At 42.6% G+C, this 15780-nt stretch overlaps 1 protein-coding gene across 2 annotated transcripts in view; it reads left to right on the top strand.

Annotated features, from left to right (window-relative positions):
- Positions 1–15317, top strand: part of Pid1 (phosphotyrosine interaction domain containing 1) — a 229318-nt gene extending 214001 nt beyond the window's left edge. For both annotated transcript variants that reach the window (XM_047547833.1, XM_047547834.1), the window contains exon 3: positions 13185–15317. In XM_047547833.1, coding sequence (XP_047403789.1) covers positions 13185–13661 — 477 coding nt within the window. In that variant the 3' untranslated portion in view covers positions 13662–15317. The remainder of the gene's footprint in view (positions 1–13184) is intronic.
- The last annotated feature ends 463 nt before the right edge of the window (positions 15318–15780 follow it).

The following is a 15780-nucleotide window of genomic DNA, read 5'->3' as shown; positions in this document are numbered from 1 at the left end:
AGGCTCTCGAGTGCCTTTTTAGAGGGACATGCTAAGTCCTGCTCCACATGCGTCAGGCTCTAAGAGCAATCCCTTGTCACATGTTAACACAGTGTGTTGGCTCATGACTCACAAAGAGCAGCAGCAGGGCCACCCTAGCATATACGCTATTTGCCCTTGGGAATCATTCTGTGAAGGAGAGATTGTTGACTTTGTCAAACACCATTTCAAAGTTCTTTAGGAATATGATGTCTCCCACTTTCAATTATTGATGCTAGTAGCATAGTTTAAATCCCTGGGCCATGCAAACACATCTCAGGTTAAGGACAGTTTAATTGCCTCTGACTCCAAACCCCTGTTAGAGTGCTTAACAAGCCCTGGTAAAGCATCTGCCATCTTTCCATGTCCCTGTCCAGGCCTTGGTGGACACTTGAAGAAATGACCAGAGAAAAGATAAATAATATAAAAATAAAAGATAACAATGAAGAGATTGAAGGAGTGGAAAAATCCTCTGCCTTGGGCTGGAGGACTTAAGCTCCATGTCTTGCTCTTTCCGAGAGCAGCAGAGTGATTGTGGCAAATGTTCTCAAATCTTCAGGCATTAGAATGTGGTCTCTGCAACAAATGAGTGGCATCAGGTTGGTAAGGATGGCCCCATTCACTTCTAAAAAGCCCACTGTGCTGGTGACACACTCTAGACTCATTAGGAATTTGTGGCAGTATAATGATGAGTACTTTGAGTTTAAACTCTAAGAAAACTTGCCTATGAGTCCTCCAAAAGAAAGAAAGAAGAGACCAAAGAAAATTGGCATCGATGCTGGGCAGCCTAAAAACTTAGAATTTTATGGCAAAAATTTATTGTTTTGAAGTGCCAGAGTAGAGCCACAGGTGTGTCAGCTGAGTCCAAGGGCACATGTGTCCAGTCACCAAGGCTGAATGTGAAGTCTCCCATGGCATTCTTGCTGCCAGCCTATCTCATTTGGGAAGCTAAGCTGCCATGTGTCTTCTGTCTTCCTGGCTCTCACCACCATCCATCCTCAGTGAGTACCCTCTGGACACCTGGTCTACCACAGCCTCATTTCAGGGAGCCAAACTACTGTGAGTATAGAGATTGACAGGATTTCATGGGACAGAGCTTGATGCAAGGAACAGACTCTTAATGGGCATCTTTCCTTTCAGCTGGGCTTGTGAGGAGGAAGGTCTTTATGAACCCAAGAGAAGTTATCTAGGTTAGTTGAAAGTGCTCATAGAGCTGTTTGCACACCCTTCTCTTAAGGGCAGACTGACCTACACCATGTTGGGTTCACAGCCATAGAGTTGTCTGTGTGCCTGGCAGTGCTTTCCCCTCTAGGGATAGAGTTTATCAGTTTTGTTCTCTCTAATTTGCCTCTTCCTTGTGGTACTTCAGCAAACATTTGTCAAACGACTGACTGCATACTGAAAGAAATGGTCTCCCAGCCTAAAGCTTATGGCTTCCATTTGTCTCTTTCGGCAGATGTTTCTTTCAGGTTGATGTAACTAGGTTTAGAATATAGCCATTATCCCCTGGGACTCAATTTTCTAAACCTCTCCCACATTTCATTTTCTTCCATAAAGGCTCGGCTTGATAGGTACCCACCTAGAGACCATGTGTGAGACTCGGGGCGATGAGGCCTTCCAAGCAGAGCATGAGTAGTGTCATCAGATCCTCCCTGAGGCACAGGTGGCAGTCACGCTGCTGTGGCTTGTGAAGAGAGAACCCAACAAAGGGAGCCCAATGTCATGCAGTAGGAATACACCAGAAAGGCAGGGAGTATAAGCTGAGTGTTTCTTTTTCTTTTTCTTTTTTTTTTTCCCAAACAACTAAGTGGCTAATTTTCAAGGGTAGTTTATTATTTCAACATACTTTTATTAGTTATGGTTCCCCAGAGATACAGAACCAATGGGGTGTTCATGTGTTTGTATGTGTGGGGGGTGGGACATGGTGGTTGGGAGGGGAATATATTTTAACAAATTATTAAGAATTGGCTCATGCTTTTGTGGAAAGTCTCAAGTTCAAGAATCTTGCGGACAGGAGACCTGGGGAAGAGTTGATGTTGAAGTCTTGAATCTGAAGACAGTCTAAAGCCAAATTCCTTCCTTTTGGGGAAACTATCTTATATTAACGCTTTCAAATGATTGGCTAAGACCCACCTACTTATGAGAATTAATTTCCTTTATTCAGACACTACTTGTATAAATGTTAATTACATCTAAAAATATCTTCACATCAATGCCTATACTGGTGTTTGACCAAACAATTGGCATCATAGAGCAGCCCAAATAACCCATAAAATCCACCGTCACAGTACTAATTATATGACAACCAAGAAGTTAGATCAGGGAGTCATGTGCTTAGTTGGAAGACATGAGAGTTGGGAGACATGAATCCAAGAGCTGCTTCTATCACTGATGGAACCTGGGTACCAACTGACTTCCCAGTGGAAAATAAGTGGCTTGGTTTCCAACACGATCACTGATAGGCACACATTTTCCATCGTGGGCCTAGCTTTTGAACAATTTCCTTTGCCTAGCAAATCACATTATGCAAATGTGAATTCATTCTTTGCTAAAAAATACATATGTAGTAAGAGATGCTGTCAGAAAACAGCTCTTTTGAAATGCTGAAAACAGTTTGTGGATCATCACTCCCGTTGTTATTTGTATGAGTTAGTCTGATCAAGTCCTGACCACTCACTGGCTTGGACAAAGTACTTACCCTCTCACCAGTCCCCTAATTTATAGAACCAGAATAAATAATCATACCTAACCTGTAGAACTGTCATGAAGATTAATGATCCATACAATGCATTTGGCCCAGTACCTGGCATAAGCAAGCCCTGGGTAAATGGTAGCAATTGGTCTTGTTACTGTTGATGACTTGCAGGAGCCAGGAGTTGGTTCCGATAGCTCCCTTTCTGTCATCTCTTTCTGCTCTTCTAGTCTTCCCACATTTATTATTTTGTGAACAATAACTTCATAGATTTCATTGTGAACAGCATTTGTCCTTGAACACATTCTTCATGGCTTAACGCATGCAATGTAAGTTCATAATTAGCAAATCTGTGTTTGCGTTTTGTACTGCCAAGGGGTTGGCAGGTGGATCCCCACTCCTCAAAGTGTCGGGTGGAGTTTTGCTCCTCTGTGGCCTGCAAAGAATGAGTGGGTTCAAGCTGGGATCCAAAGTCTCTGTGCTCCCCTTTCTCTTCTCTCTGAAATGTGCAGGTGGGAATTGATGTGAGGGAAGAAGATCTTCTTGTGGGTATTTGGCCCAGAGTTAAGTGTGCTGTGTCTTCTTTTTCTCATCTTCTGCCTTATTCTCCAAAGGCTATTAAGATTTCCAATTAAGTTTTCTCTATCCTCTGTTCCTATCAGATGATTTTATAACAGCCAAGAAAAGGTGGTCTCCTACAGACAATAAAAGAACAGCAAGATCTTTTATGTTCCAAGAAAGATCTCTAGAGAGTCTTTGTTCTTGATGTGCCATTTCTGAGAAACCCAGAAGTAAACTGAACCAAATCTGGGCTTGTGGTGCTTGGAATGTTCAGTTTGGAAGTTGAAAATCCCTGGGTAACCAGGTACTTTGATCCTTACATGGTCATCCATCTGTCTCATACCCTCGTTAGGGTCCCTGGCCTTAGGTGTTCCTTCCTACTCTCCAGTCCAGTGGTAAGTAAGTGCCAGCTTTTTAGGCTGAAGCAAAATAGAATTGGCCATCAAGAGAAAGGAACAATCCCAGCCCAGTTCCAAGCATAAATATTAGGCAACGAGGGTTTTTTCCCTGCTGATGAACAGGACATAGTGATTCATGAACTGGCTGGGGTGCTGGAAGGAGAGGTTCTGAGGAGGCTGGGATTATGGTTTAGATATTAGGTACCTTCGATTGTGTGAGACAATGCAAGGACAGTCAAAGGTGAAATGATTGGGTCATGAGATCCTCGCCCAATCAGTGAATCAATTCCCAATGGGGATTAACTGAGTGGTAACTAAAGGCAGTAGGGTGTGGCTAGAGGAGGTGGGTATGAGAGGCATGTCTTTGGGGTATGTGTTTTGTAGCTGGTGAGTGGAGCTCTCTCTGTTTCCTGATCAGCATGTGAGCTGCTTTCCTCCCCCACACCCTTCCACCATGCTGTTCTGCCTCATCTTGTGCCTCAAGGAAGGAAGCCAGCTGTCTATGGACCTCTGAAACCGTGAGCCCCCAGATAAACTTCTCCTCCTTAAAATAGTTCTTGTCAGGTCTTTTAGTTGCAGCAGCAAAAAAAAACTGAGTAAAGCAACTGGTCTTTCCTGGTCAGATGCCGTTAGCTCTGCAGCCACCCTGGTGGACTTCTGGCCTCCATGGCCTCTGGATATTGTCACACACTGTGGGTATTTTCACATCATTTCTTCAGTCAGGGTTGGGCAAAACCCTTTTGTTCACATTGCAGACATCTTTGTGATGTCGATTTATGCTATTGAATGACACATGAGAAAAACTTTCAATTTTTACTGTTTATTTTTCTCAGAATGATTCATTTGTAATAACTTTCTTGCCCCATGCCTGTCTCTACATTCATTTAAAAAATGCTAGTATTTATTGCATATTTCCAACTCCTCATTACTCCTCGTGAAGACTCTTCTTGTCATTTTACAAGTCCTTTTGTTCCAACACCTTGGGTGGTGACAGTTTGAAAAAACTTCTGTACTCTAGTTTGGACAAATTTAGTGACCAATTTTGTGAGTTTGTGTTTCCTGTCACTTTGTGGCTCTGGAAGATTGCAGCTTGGATGGGGCCTAGAAGGGAGTCATTCATGTGGAAAACATTCACCTCCTTCATAGACGGGAAGGATGACAAGACTCCCCTTAGCCAGACCTGACCTCGGTGCACAACTATGTTGGTGGGAAACCTCCTAGAGCAGCGTGCTCTCTAGTCCTGTGTTCTCACTCACAGGGAGAACGTGCCCACAGCAGAGCATGAGAAGGAAGACTTCTGTGCAAGAAGGGACTTCTCTCTACATGTCTAGGGCAAATCCCTTTGAAATGTTGATAGACTTATGGTATAATGCCATATTATAGGGTATCTGGTTATTGGGACCCATGTGTTTCTTGGCCCAATATACATAAGGGACATGGCTGCATGCACAGGGTAACTGATTCTTTGGTATTTTGAAGCTATTCGATTTTAAATTTTTTTAATTGACAGGTTTTAATTGTACATCTTTATGAAGTATAGCATGATGTTTAGGTAATTTATAAGTCGTGCAATAATCAGCTCTAAGTGTTTAAGATATTATCATCCCAAACGCGTATCACCTGTTTGTGATGAGAACATTTGAAATCTCTCGCCTAGCTATTTGAAAATTCAGTAAGATGCCTTATTGTTGACTGTGATCACCCTTCTGTGTGATGGAATACCTGTGCTTGTTTCCACTGTCTGGCTGTGACTTTGGGTCTGCTGTCCCCATCTGCCTCCTTCACCCTCCCTGGCCTCTGGTGACCATTCTTCTGCTCTCTACTTCAGTGAGCTCAGCATTTTTCAATTCCACATTCCCATCATTTTCAGTGACATGGATGAACCTAGAGAGCATAATGTTAAGTGAAATAAGTCAGGCACCAAGAGACAAGTTTTTCTGAAAAAGTTTTACTCTATTTCCCTTGAAAATCAAAGTCACAAGGTACATTTTTATCAAACTATATTTTAATGGACATATTATGTGCAAAAAGTATAGCGTTCTCCTTTGTTTAAAGGCTGAATCACGATGTTTTTTAGTGAGTCATAGTCAACATTATGGGTTAGTGGTAGCCTCTGGGGAACTGTGGGGAGAATTTGGAAGTACGCAGACTGGCAGCGAATAAACTGATGAACTGGGGCAAATGCACAGATGCAGAGCAGAACTCTAGAACCTGGGCCACCGTAGATGACAGTAGGCTAAGTCTGAAGGGGTCATTCTAAGAAGAGACTGTCCAAGAACATCATTTTACCATCTTGCATTAAACTCTGTTTAAATCTTTTTTTTTTTCATTTCATTTTTTGAGAAATCATTCAGATAATTCTTCTGCAGTATTTCTTCAATAAATAGGAACCTGATAGCCTTTCTTTGTATTCATGTAATTCATGACCATTTTCTTCAACTATACAAAGGTAACAGGAGTTTCATTGACTTCCAAAGGCTTACCCAGTATCACGCTTTAGACCCTTGGACTCACGTTTTGTGTTGATTCAACCTTGGAGGAACCAGAGAGCAGCTTCTTCCTGGGACTGTTTAGGAAGGGTTGAGCAGGGCCAGTTCATTTGAATCAAAAGAAGACCAGGGTAAGAGCTCTGCCAAGGCTGAGGTGGTAGACCCCGGTACTCTCAAGCAGAAGGATGAAGCTGTTCTATCTAGAGAATCGACCAGTCTCTGGCATTAGAAGGCTTGTTTCTAATCATGTGATTTTAAGAAGGGCATGTGTGTCTACCCTTCCTCTTTTGCAAATTCCATTCAAGAATGGATGTAAATTGTGGGTGTGCCTACTCAATATTTTGTGTGACTGCTGACCCTTGTCCGAGTCACAATGGGGAGGAGTGGTTGCATAATAAACTTTGAGCTCTCCTCCATTCGCAGGCTTAGTAATATTATACTTCGCAAGATAAAGTCGATGGAACCCTCAGGATTAGTATTTGTAGAACATCTTGAGGCTTCTCTGTTTGGAGAGAGGCCAAAAGACCTCAGTTTTTTAAATTGGAAGTTTTATTTTTATTTCATTTTTTCAGAGATAGTATGCTTTTTGTTTTTAGAAAACAAATATTTGATGTATATGTTATGCTTTGGGTCTGGACTGTATCCCAGAGGCTCATGTGCTGAAAGCTGGGTCTCCAGTGCTGCCTGTTCAGAGCTGGGACTTTTGGAATGTGTTTGGATCATGAGGACTCTGACCTCATCAGCAGATGGGTCCATCCAGGGACTCAAAGCTGAATGGGTTATTGTGAGGTGATGGAAACTCTAGGAGGTAGAACTTAGTTGGGGACAGTGGGTCCTTGGAGGAGTGCCCTTGGGGATATATTTTGTCCCCACACCTCCCGCCCACCCCCTCTCTCTCTCTCTGCTTCCTGGCTCCATGAGTTAAGCAGCTTCCCTCTCCCCTGCCCTCTGCCATGATGCTCTGCCTCACCTCAGGCCCAAAGCAATGGAGCTGGCTGACTATGGATCAAAACCTCTGAAACTGTGAGACAAAATAAACCTTTCCTCTTTTAAGTTGTTTTTTGCAGTTATGTGTCAGAGTGACAAAAAGCTGACTAAAACAGTGTGTATATATACACATGTGTAATTTTTGAACATATGTGTATATAAGTGAGATTACATAAATACGAAGACATGTTATTATGTTATTTACATGTGTATGTGTTTATATGGGTGTGTACATATATATTAAATGTGCACTCCATTTTATCTGATCATTTTGAAAGATTTGTAAATCTTAGTTTCTGTAGTTTTAAAACAAGAATAGATTTTTTTATTAAAAATGCCTGGGTGTATATTAACCTGGAAGGGAGAGTCATTTACAAATGTGCCAGACAGTAGGTTCCTGGTACTTCTTTGGGAGGGCTCCCAGCATCTAGGATGCTCATGTAACACCAAATTTCCTCTTAGGCTCTAAAGATGGGAATGATGAGAAAATGACTGAAGGGTGGCATCAAATGGAAGGACTGTCATCCAGCAGCAGAATGGGCTGGGAGTTGGATGGGTGTCTTTCAAGACTCTTCTGTGCTATTTCCCTCACAGATTATTAAAATGTTGCTGAAATTCCTACACTTTGCTGTCTCAAATATACATCCCTGTGTCACTTCCTGGCTTGCTTTGGTGACTGTGACTACTCCTCATGTCTGAATCTAAGGTTCTGGGCATTAAAATGAGTGAGTGATAATAAAACTCCATCCAGACCCACAGGGCTGGGGTTTGCTTTGGCTGTGGACATACCTAGTGGGGATCTGACACCTTAAACACTTGATATTTTTGTGTGCTCTTCACATGTCACTGGTAAAAGTAGATCACTAAAAATAAAAGTTACTTTTATAATAAGTTTAGTACGAAGAGATTACATTCATCTATTATGTTACCTTAGTGCTTTAAAATGGTTTTTATTAAGTAGCTTTAACTATTGTCTTAGTATACTGATCTCTGCTCCATGCTTCTTTCAAGCCCACCTCCAAAATTAAATTTTATTTCCCTTAAAGTCTTTGTGGATCATAAGTATTTATAAAGAGGATTGTATTATTTCTTAGTTGCTAAAGTTTTTCTACTATGGAATTTTTTTTCTGTAGTTGTGTATCATCTACAACTTCTAATGAAGGTTTTTAAAAGTACCCTTTAATTATGTTACAATATGAGTTCCCATATGCTTTTTGAAAGAAAACTCTGTGTTTGTATGTTTATGCATCTGTATAAGAGACAGAGCAAACTTAGAAAACAGATTAAAGGAGTCCCCACCCTCCAGAGGATTTTTCTATCAAATATAAACATTTCTAGTTTCTGTGAACAGTAAGAAAGGATGTACTTTCATTTGGGGCAGGAAAACTAATTTTCCCTTTTTGTTTTTTCCTCTAGCTTTTTATTATTGTAAAACACATACAACATAAAAGTTATATAGGTATAAATTTTGCTTGGCCCTAAATGCATGCATAATGGTGAGCCGCCACCACCACTGTCCGTCCCCGTAATCCTTTCCACCCTGTACCCTTAAACGAGAACTCCACATTCTACCCAACCCCCAGCACCAGTGTAACTTCTGTCTTCATAATTTTAACTATTTTAAATACTTCATGTAAGTGAGATTACAGTATCTGTCTTTTAATGAAGAGCTTATTCTGCTTAGCATAATATCCTCAACGTCCATCTGTACCGTAGCATCTGTCAGAATTTCCTTCCTTTTAAAAGCTGAATAATATTCCATATTTACTTATTCATCCAGGTGTTGATAGAGACTTGGGTTATCTCCATCTGCATTTTAGCTATTGTGTATCATGCTTCTATGAACTTGGGCATAAAATGTCTCTTCAAGATCCTGCTTTCAATTCTTTGGGATGTATATTCTGTTTTTCATTTTTTGTTGAATGTGGTTGGCATGCCCCAGATAACCACTGTGGCTAGAGATGTCATCCTCAGGGTGCTACCAGTGGAAGGGGGTGGCATCTTTGGGAGGTGGAACCTATAGGAACATGAGGTATTTCTCATCTTCCCTTTGATATTTCAAGTGAGAAGGTTATAACAGGACCAAGCCTGGCTGGTCCTACACCTACTCTGTGTAGGCGTTTCATGTGAGGTGAGAAGCTCTCTGATACATTGTTTCCACAGGAACTGTACTATTGTACTTTCCTGCCCAGGGTGCCCGAGATGCCACTTCTCATATCCTTGCCAACACTTGATATATTCTGCCTTCTTAACAGCAGCCATGCTCAGGGGCGTGAAGCTGTTATCTTCTTGTAGTTTTGATTTGTTTCCCTAATGGCTCATAGTGTTAAAGATCTTCTCATGAACTTATTGGCCACTTCCATATCTTCTCTGGAAAAATGTCTACTGAAGTCCGTTGCCCATTTTTGAACCAGATTTGTTTGATGCTATTGCTGTTAACTTTTAGGAGTTTAAATATTCTGGACATTAACCCCTTATCAGATTTATAATTGGCAAGTATTTCTCCTGTTCTGTGGGTTTCCTTTTTAAACTCTTGGTACTTTTTTGATTCATGCATTAAAACATTTTTCATGAAGTTCCATTTGTCTTATTTTTGTTGTTTTTTTGTTACCTGTTTCTTTGGTGTCCTAGCCAAACTCATTGCCAAGTTCAATATCAAGAAGTTTCCTTTTTGGTTCATTTTAAGTTTCTATCTTTTTGTTTTTTCCATTTGTTTGTGCATCACTTTCTTGACTTTCCCACATCTTTCTTTAGTCCTCTGAACATCTGTAAGACAGTGGTCTTCAAGTATTTGTCCAGTAGGTCTGCCATAAGCTATTGTTTCGGTTAGAGCTTCTGTTGATTGTTTTTTCCATTTTATAGGCCATACATTCCTATTTCTTTGTTTGCATTGTGAAAACTGGACTTTTGAATCTAATAATGTTGTAACTGGAAAGTCAGATTCTCTGCCTTCCACAGGGTTTGCTGTGTTTGTGAACTTCTTATGTTTTGTTTAATTATTGAGGACTGTCTCTGCCAAGGGTCAGCCTGACGTGTAAGCTTAAAGTCTTCTTAAGTCTTTTCTGACCTTGCACTTTTCCCTGACATCTGTTGTCACTTGTAAGTTTTCCCATCCATGTAATTATTTTTTAATGTCCGGATCTTTAGCGTCTGGCTTCCAAAAGGGGGGAAAGAGAAAAATAAGTGGGGTGGGGCATTGCCCTTTAAATTCCCTGGCAGACTCTTCAGCTGGAGAGAGGGAGACTTGTGGCCGTAGGGAGGTGCAGCAAGCGTGTGCCCCACCTCCCCCCACCCTGTCTGTACCTTATGACAGTCGCAGCCATCAGAGCACAGATTGCAGGTATTTGGAGAGCAGAGTCCTTTTTTCCCCCTCTGGATCCTGCAAGATGTATTCAGGTTCCTCCAGGAACATGCTCACAGCTTGCTGTCACAGGGCTGGGGTAGGAAACCCCTACACAGAGTTTCAAAATAATTACACCAGACAGATTCTGCCAGTGCAGTTGCTGTCTAGGTAGGAGACAGATTCCTGAAGCTTCCTTCCCAGAATCCTTTCTCCAGCTTCATGTGCTTCTAAACCATCCAAGCAAAGGTGTCATAGAGGAGAATGCGGTACTGATGCATTGTACAACTTAGAGGAACCTTGAAAACTTGCTAAATAGAAGAAGCTAAGTGGAAGGTCACATGCTATATGACTCTGTTACATCTAAAATATCAAACAATAAAGACAGAGAGCAGGTTAGTGGCTGTCAGCTGTTTGGGGATTGGTGATGGTAATACTGCATCCTGGCCCACAAGGCTGTCAGCGAATCTATGAGCAATGGGATGATGAGTAATGGGTATGGAGGCTCCTTTGGGTATAATGAAAATATTTTGGAATTCGATGAAGCTGATAGTGGTACAGTGTGTGTTTGTCCTAAATATTACTGCATCCTACCCTTGAAAATAGTGAATTTTACTTCTATTAAAATAAATAATAAAGTCATTAGGAAAAAACAAGAAAGGCTCCATAAAGTTCCATAAACAGGAAGCACATTTTCGATGAAGTATTATTCAAGATACCTGTCTTGTACATTTTCTTACAAATCTGTCTTTGATGTTCTGACTCCAGCCCAGAGTGACAGCAAACTGTCCGCCTGGTTGCTCTCGGGGGATGATGGGTGCTCTCTCCCTTCAACCCGGTGTCTGCTCCCCGCGGCAGGGCTCCCGTCCTGCTGTGCGTCCCGCCGCCTCCTCTCTTAGCACAGACACTCTTCCCCCACCTGGGCTTCTGCTCTCTCCCTTTCTTCCTGGTACCAGGCAGGTCTGAGCTCACACCCTCCATCACACCCAGGCAAATGCCCTCTGGGGTTTGGCCCGTTCCCTCCAGGGGTGGTCAGAGGCTGTTGGGCTGTCTCTCATGCTGTGACCTGATGAACGGCCAGTCTGCAGGGGCACCTTTCCCTGCGATGACCTTGCATCTCCTCTCCCTTCCCCGCTTTACTGGCTAGCAATATTTGGAAATAGACTTCCACCCAGCTTCGGAGGCCTGATGCCTTGTGATCCAGTGACTCACCTTCCTGAGGCTTCCCAGGATCTGGGCACCATTGCTCTGTGCTGAGTTCCCCCGGCACTGTACTGTGCCCCTGGCCTGTCCTCTCCTGCCCTCTCCTGCCCTCTCCAGGGTCTGCCTGGCATCTTCATTGTATCTGTGGGCGGAGCTTAGTGGTTGTCCAGAACCATCTGCCTGGTGAGCAGTGCAGCTGGGATGGAAACTACTTTCTTTGCCTCAAAGACTTTGTTGCTGAGAATCTCCAGTCGCTTCCTCCCTGTTGATTTCTGGCCCACCCACTTTCACATCCACCTCCTCTCCATTGCCCACAGCACGTGGCTTTTGTGTACAGTCGATTCCTAGGAAACCTCAAGCATATACACACCTCTGCCTCTTTCCTAAAATGTCTTCTTTTTAAAGGGACTAGCCAGTTAACACTTATTTCAGAGATAACCAAAGCACTAAAGGATGCATAGTACCTCCTTTCTCTTTTTAGAAATGTTTTGTGGTAACCTTTATAGCCCCGCTAAACATAAAGATTGATTTGAGATCCTTGTGACAAAAGGTCCTTTCTCACCTCTCCCTATTTCCATGGACCTTCTGGGCTGCATCTCCTCACATTCATAGTATTTATATGTGGGTTGATTTTAAACCCAATTAAATATTATTTTGTGTTATTTCTTATCTGATCCTTAGGTTTTATGCATTTCCATAACACTTATTTTCCTGCGGTAGCAGTTCTATCCATTTTGATGAATAAAAATAAAATAACTCAAATCTCTTCCTGGTATGCCCTAAATTAGTTTTTTTTTTTTTTTTAAAGACAGTATTTGAGTCACTAAGAATTATATTTCTGAGTTTCAGTACTGCCTGTCTTGCTATTCGATAAGCCAGTATTCTAGTCTTATCTATAGATCTTTCATTTATTATCAAATAGTCAGATGCCCATCAGTTCAAACACTGTTTAGGTTGAAAAATAACTGGGCCTTGTTGCCTTTTTAAAAATTATCTCTGGAGGGAAAACAACCACGCTTCAGGCTGTAACTTAAGTAGAACGGTTTTGCATCCTTGGCATTTGCCAGAAGCATGCAGCCTGACTGAAATCAAACCCTGGAAGATGTGCAAAGAGAACTGGGCTAGGAGATAAGTTTAATAAACCTTTTATTTTTCAGATGCAGCATCCTTTGATCCCTTTCCGTCGTTAAATTCTGTGTGCTCATGGTGGAAAAGGAACTTTGAGTGACCTTGATTTTATGGAAATGCCAAATTTTGTCAAAGATTCTAATCAATCATTTTTAATTTAAAGGGGGAAGAGGGAGAGGGAAATGGTTCTCTAGATATTAGATTTTAAAAATCCAAGTCTATTTAAAGAATTTCAATACAAGTACCAAGTAGTGACCTGTTAGGGAGAAAAGGTAGACATTCTGATGACAGTTCGTCCTGGGTGGAGAAAGAAGTCTGCGCCAGCCTGCTGCTGACCTCTGGCTTTGCTTCCTCTCTTCCTCCTGCAGGTCACCTATCTGGGCAAAGTCTCCACCGCAGGCATGCAGTTTTTATCAGGCTGCACAGAGAAGCCGGTCATCGAGCTCTGGAAGAAGCACACACTCGCGCGAGAAGATGTGACCCCAGCCAATGCTCTCCTGGAAATCCGACCGTTCCAGGTGTGGCTGCATCACCTGGATCACAAAGGTGAGGCCACGGTCCACATGGATACTTTCCAGGTGGCCCGCATCGCCTACTGCACCGCTGACCACCACGTGAGCCCCAACATCTTCGCCTGGGTTTACAGGGAGATCAATGACGACCTGTCCTACCAGATGGACTGCCATGCTGTGGAGTGTGAGAGCAAGCTGGAGGCCAAGAAGCTGGCCCACGCCATGATGGAGGCCTTCAAGAAGACTTTCCACAGTATGAAGAGCGATGGGCGGATCCACAGGGACAGCTCGTCCGAAGAGGTTTCCCAGGAATTGGAATCCGACGACGGCTGAACGGACTTGAGATGCTCCAGCAAAGGCAGCATTGGTCACAGAGTTCAAGGTGATGGGTGAATAAGCAACAATTCAAATTTGGGATGAAGAGACTGCCACACTATTGGCTGACCATGCTTTTTAAATTCCGAAGAGCAATTCTAAATCTAAAGAAATGTATCATTAAAGTAATTACATTACATTGAAATCTGCTGCTGCCGTGACTGTGAGGAGGTGGGGAGCTTGGCTGGGGAGGAAGGTTCTAGATTCTCTTCTTTATTGTCTCATACCAACTCCTCCTTGTGGGAGATCTTCATGCCGATTCTTAACACTCTCAGGCAAATACTCTGCGGCTGTTCTTTGAGGGACCATTCCAATCTGCCTTATGAAATCCAACGAGAATGTTAGAGTCGCCTCTAGATCCCTGGGGTGGGGGGCAGCGAGGGTGCTGATGCTGGTGCGGAGTCCGCAGGGTGGAAGGACAGCTCAGGATGACCGAGAGCTCCTCTCCTTGGCATGCTCCAGACTCTCCTCAGTATGCGCATCAGCACAGCCCTTATCAAGCTTTACAACTAACAACCGGTAGTTGGCAGATAATTCGCAGTTAAAGATAATGCTTTTATTTACATAAATATATCAAGTAGTACCCTCTTACTGTATTCACTTCATCTATTTTCTTAGAATTCTTGCAACTACTAATAATCCCTTCCCTTCTCCTGCACCGATCATCCTCCCTGCCCCTGCAGCCTCCCTCGAGGGATGGTTCTCAGCGTACACTCCAGGACACCCAAAGGGAAGAAAATGACCAAGCAAATGAATTAAACAGTGAACAAATCAGCCAGGAGTGTAAAGCAGAAGCTCCCTGGGAAAGGGGAGTGAGCGATCTGCATGTGACACCCCCGCCCCCCTGGAGCCTGTCCCTTTTTCAAACCTGATTTATGGTAACTCGCTTGGTCCAGGGTCCTGTCTGATAATCCTCCATGGCAAGCTTCAAATCCCATTTGCCACCACAAGGAAGCTTTGTTCCAGCACTCAACACTGCTCTCAAGTAGGGAAGGAGTTGCATAAACTCTGCTGGTCTAGAGAACCCACGTCCACTGAAACCTAAAGGGAAATCTTATCTCGTTCTCTGAAAGTTGGTGAGGTCTTAGAGTTAGAATTGCCCATTGGTTCATGGTTTCTAATGAGAAATTCTCCCTGGAAAAGCTGAGAATTCTCAGTCTCACAGACCTTTAAATACCATCAAGAGTCAACATGGGATGAAATACAAAATGTTTAAATCCACGCATTTAAGGCTGAGAGCAGATGAGTCATTCTCCAAGTAATACTGCTCCTTTACAAAAGTCTGCTTTTATTCCTGGTCTTGAAGGGGCACTGGGCACCTTAGAAGCCTTACGTGAAAGCCAATGTAATCCAGAGAGCGCTGGTTGTGGGCATTTGGTCTGTGGATCTGTGTGTCCTCGTATGTGTTTGTGTGTGTGTGTGTGTGTGTGCGCGCCCCTGTGTGTGAGTCCTGTTTTCAGGCATGTACAGTGGGCATGGCTCATACTGAGGAGGACTTGTCTCCTGAAGATATGCTTGTTGCTTTACGACATATGTAAACGATTCTTTAGCATAAATGCATTCATTCTTTAATAAAAATATGTTTGCGTTAATAAATCTGAGGGGTTTCATACTTTATGTGTGTTTTCTTTCTCAAGCAATGAAAACCCAAATAGTAAAATAGATCAAATTGAGTCAGTAGGACAATTCTATCTAAAGAAAATTTTTATACTTGCTCGTAAATTACCCAGTCCTTGGTTGTGTTTAAAAATCTTGTTTTGTCTTCTAAATACTTCTAAATATTCAATTTGTTTTTAATGGCTAGCCTGCCCTTAACTGAGATAACACACCAACAGTTGGAAACAGTTATTTAGTGTGATAGATTTATTTCAGGAGAGTGCTTCCAAACCATTTTGCAAATTATTGCTATTTATAAAATCCCCTGTACATCTTTGAAGAAGCCGTGCTGAAATCCTGGAAGTAAACCCTGAGTGATTCCTTCTGAGGAGACTGGTTAAAAACCATCTCCTCCCAGCCATGATTTCTCAGAATGGCCCCATCAATCAGGCGAGGCAGGTGGCCTTGGAGTCTGTGTGTT

The sequence above is a fragment of the Sciurus carolinensis genome, chromosome 3 (assembly GCF_902686445.1).
Source record: "Sciurus carolinensis chromosome 3, mSciCar1.2, whole genome shotgun sequence".
Lineage (NCBI taxonomy): Eukaryota > Metazoa > Chordata > Mammalia > Rodentia > Sciuridae > Sciurus > Sciurus carolinensis.
Note: the sequence above shows the minus strand (reverse complement) of the source record. Positions and strands in the feature narration are given on the sequence as shown.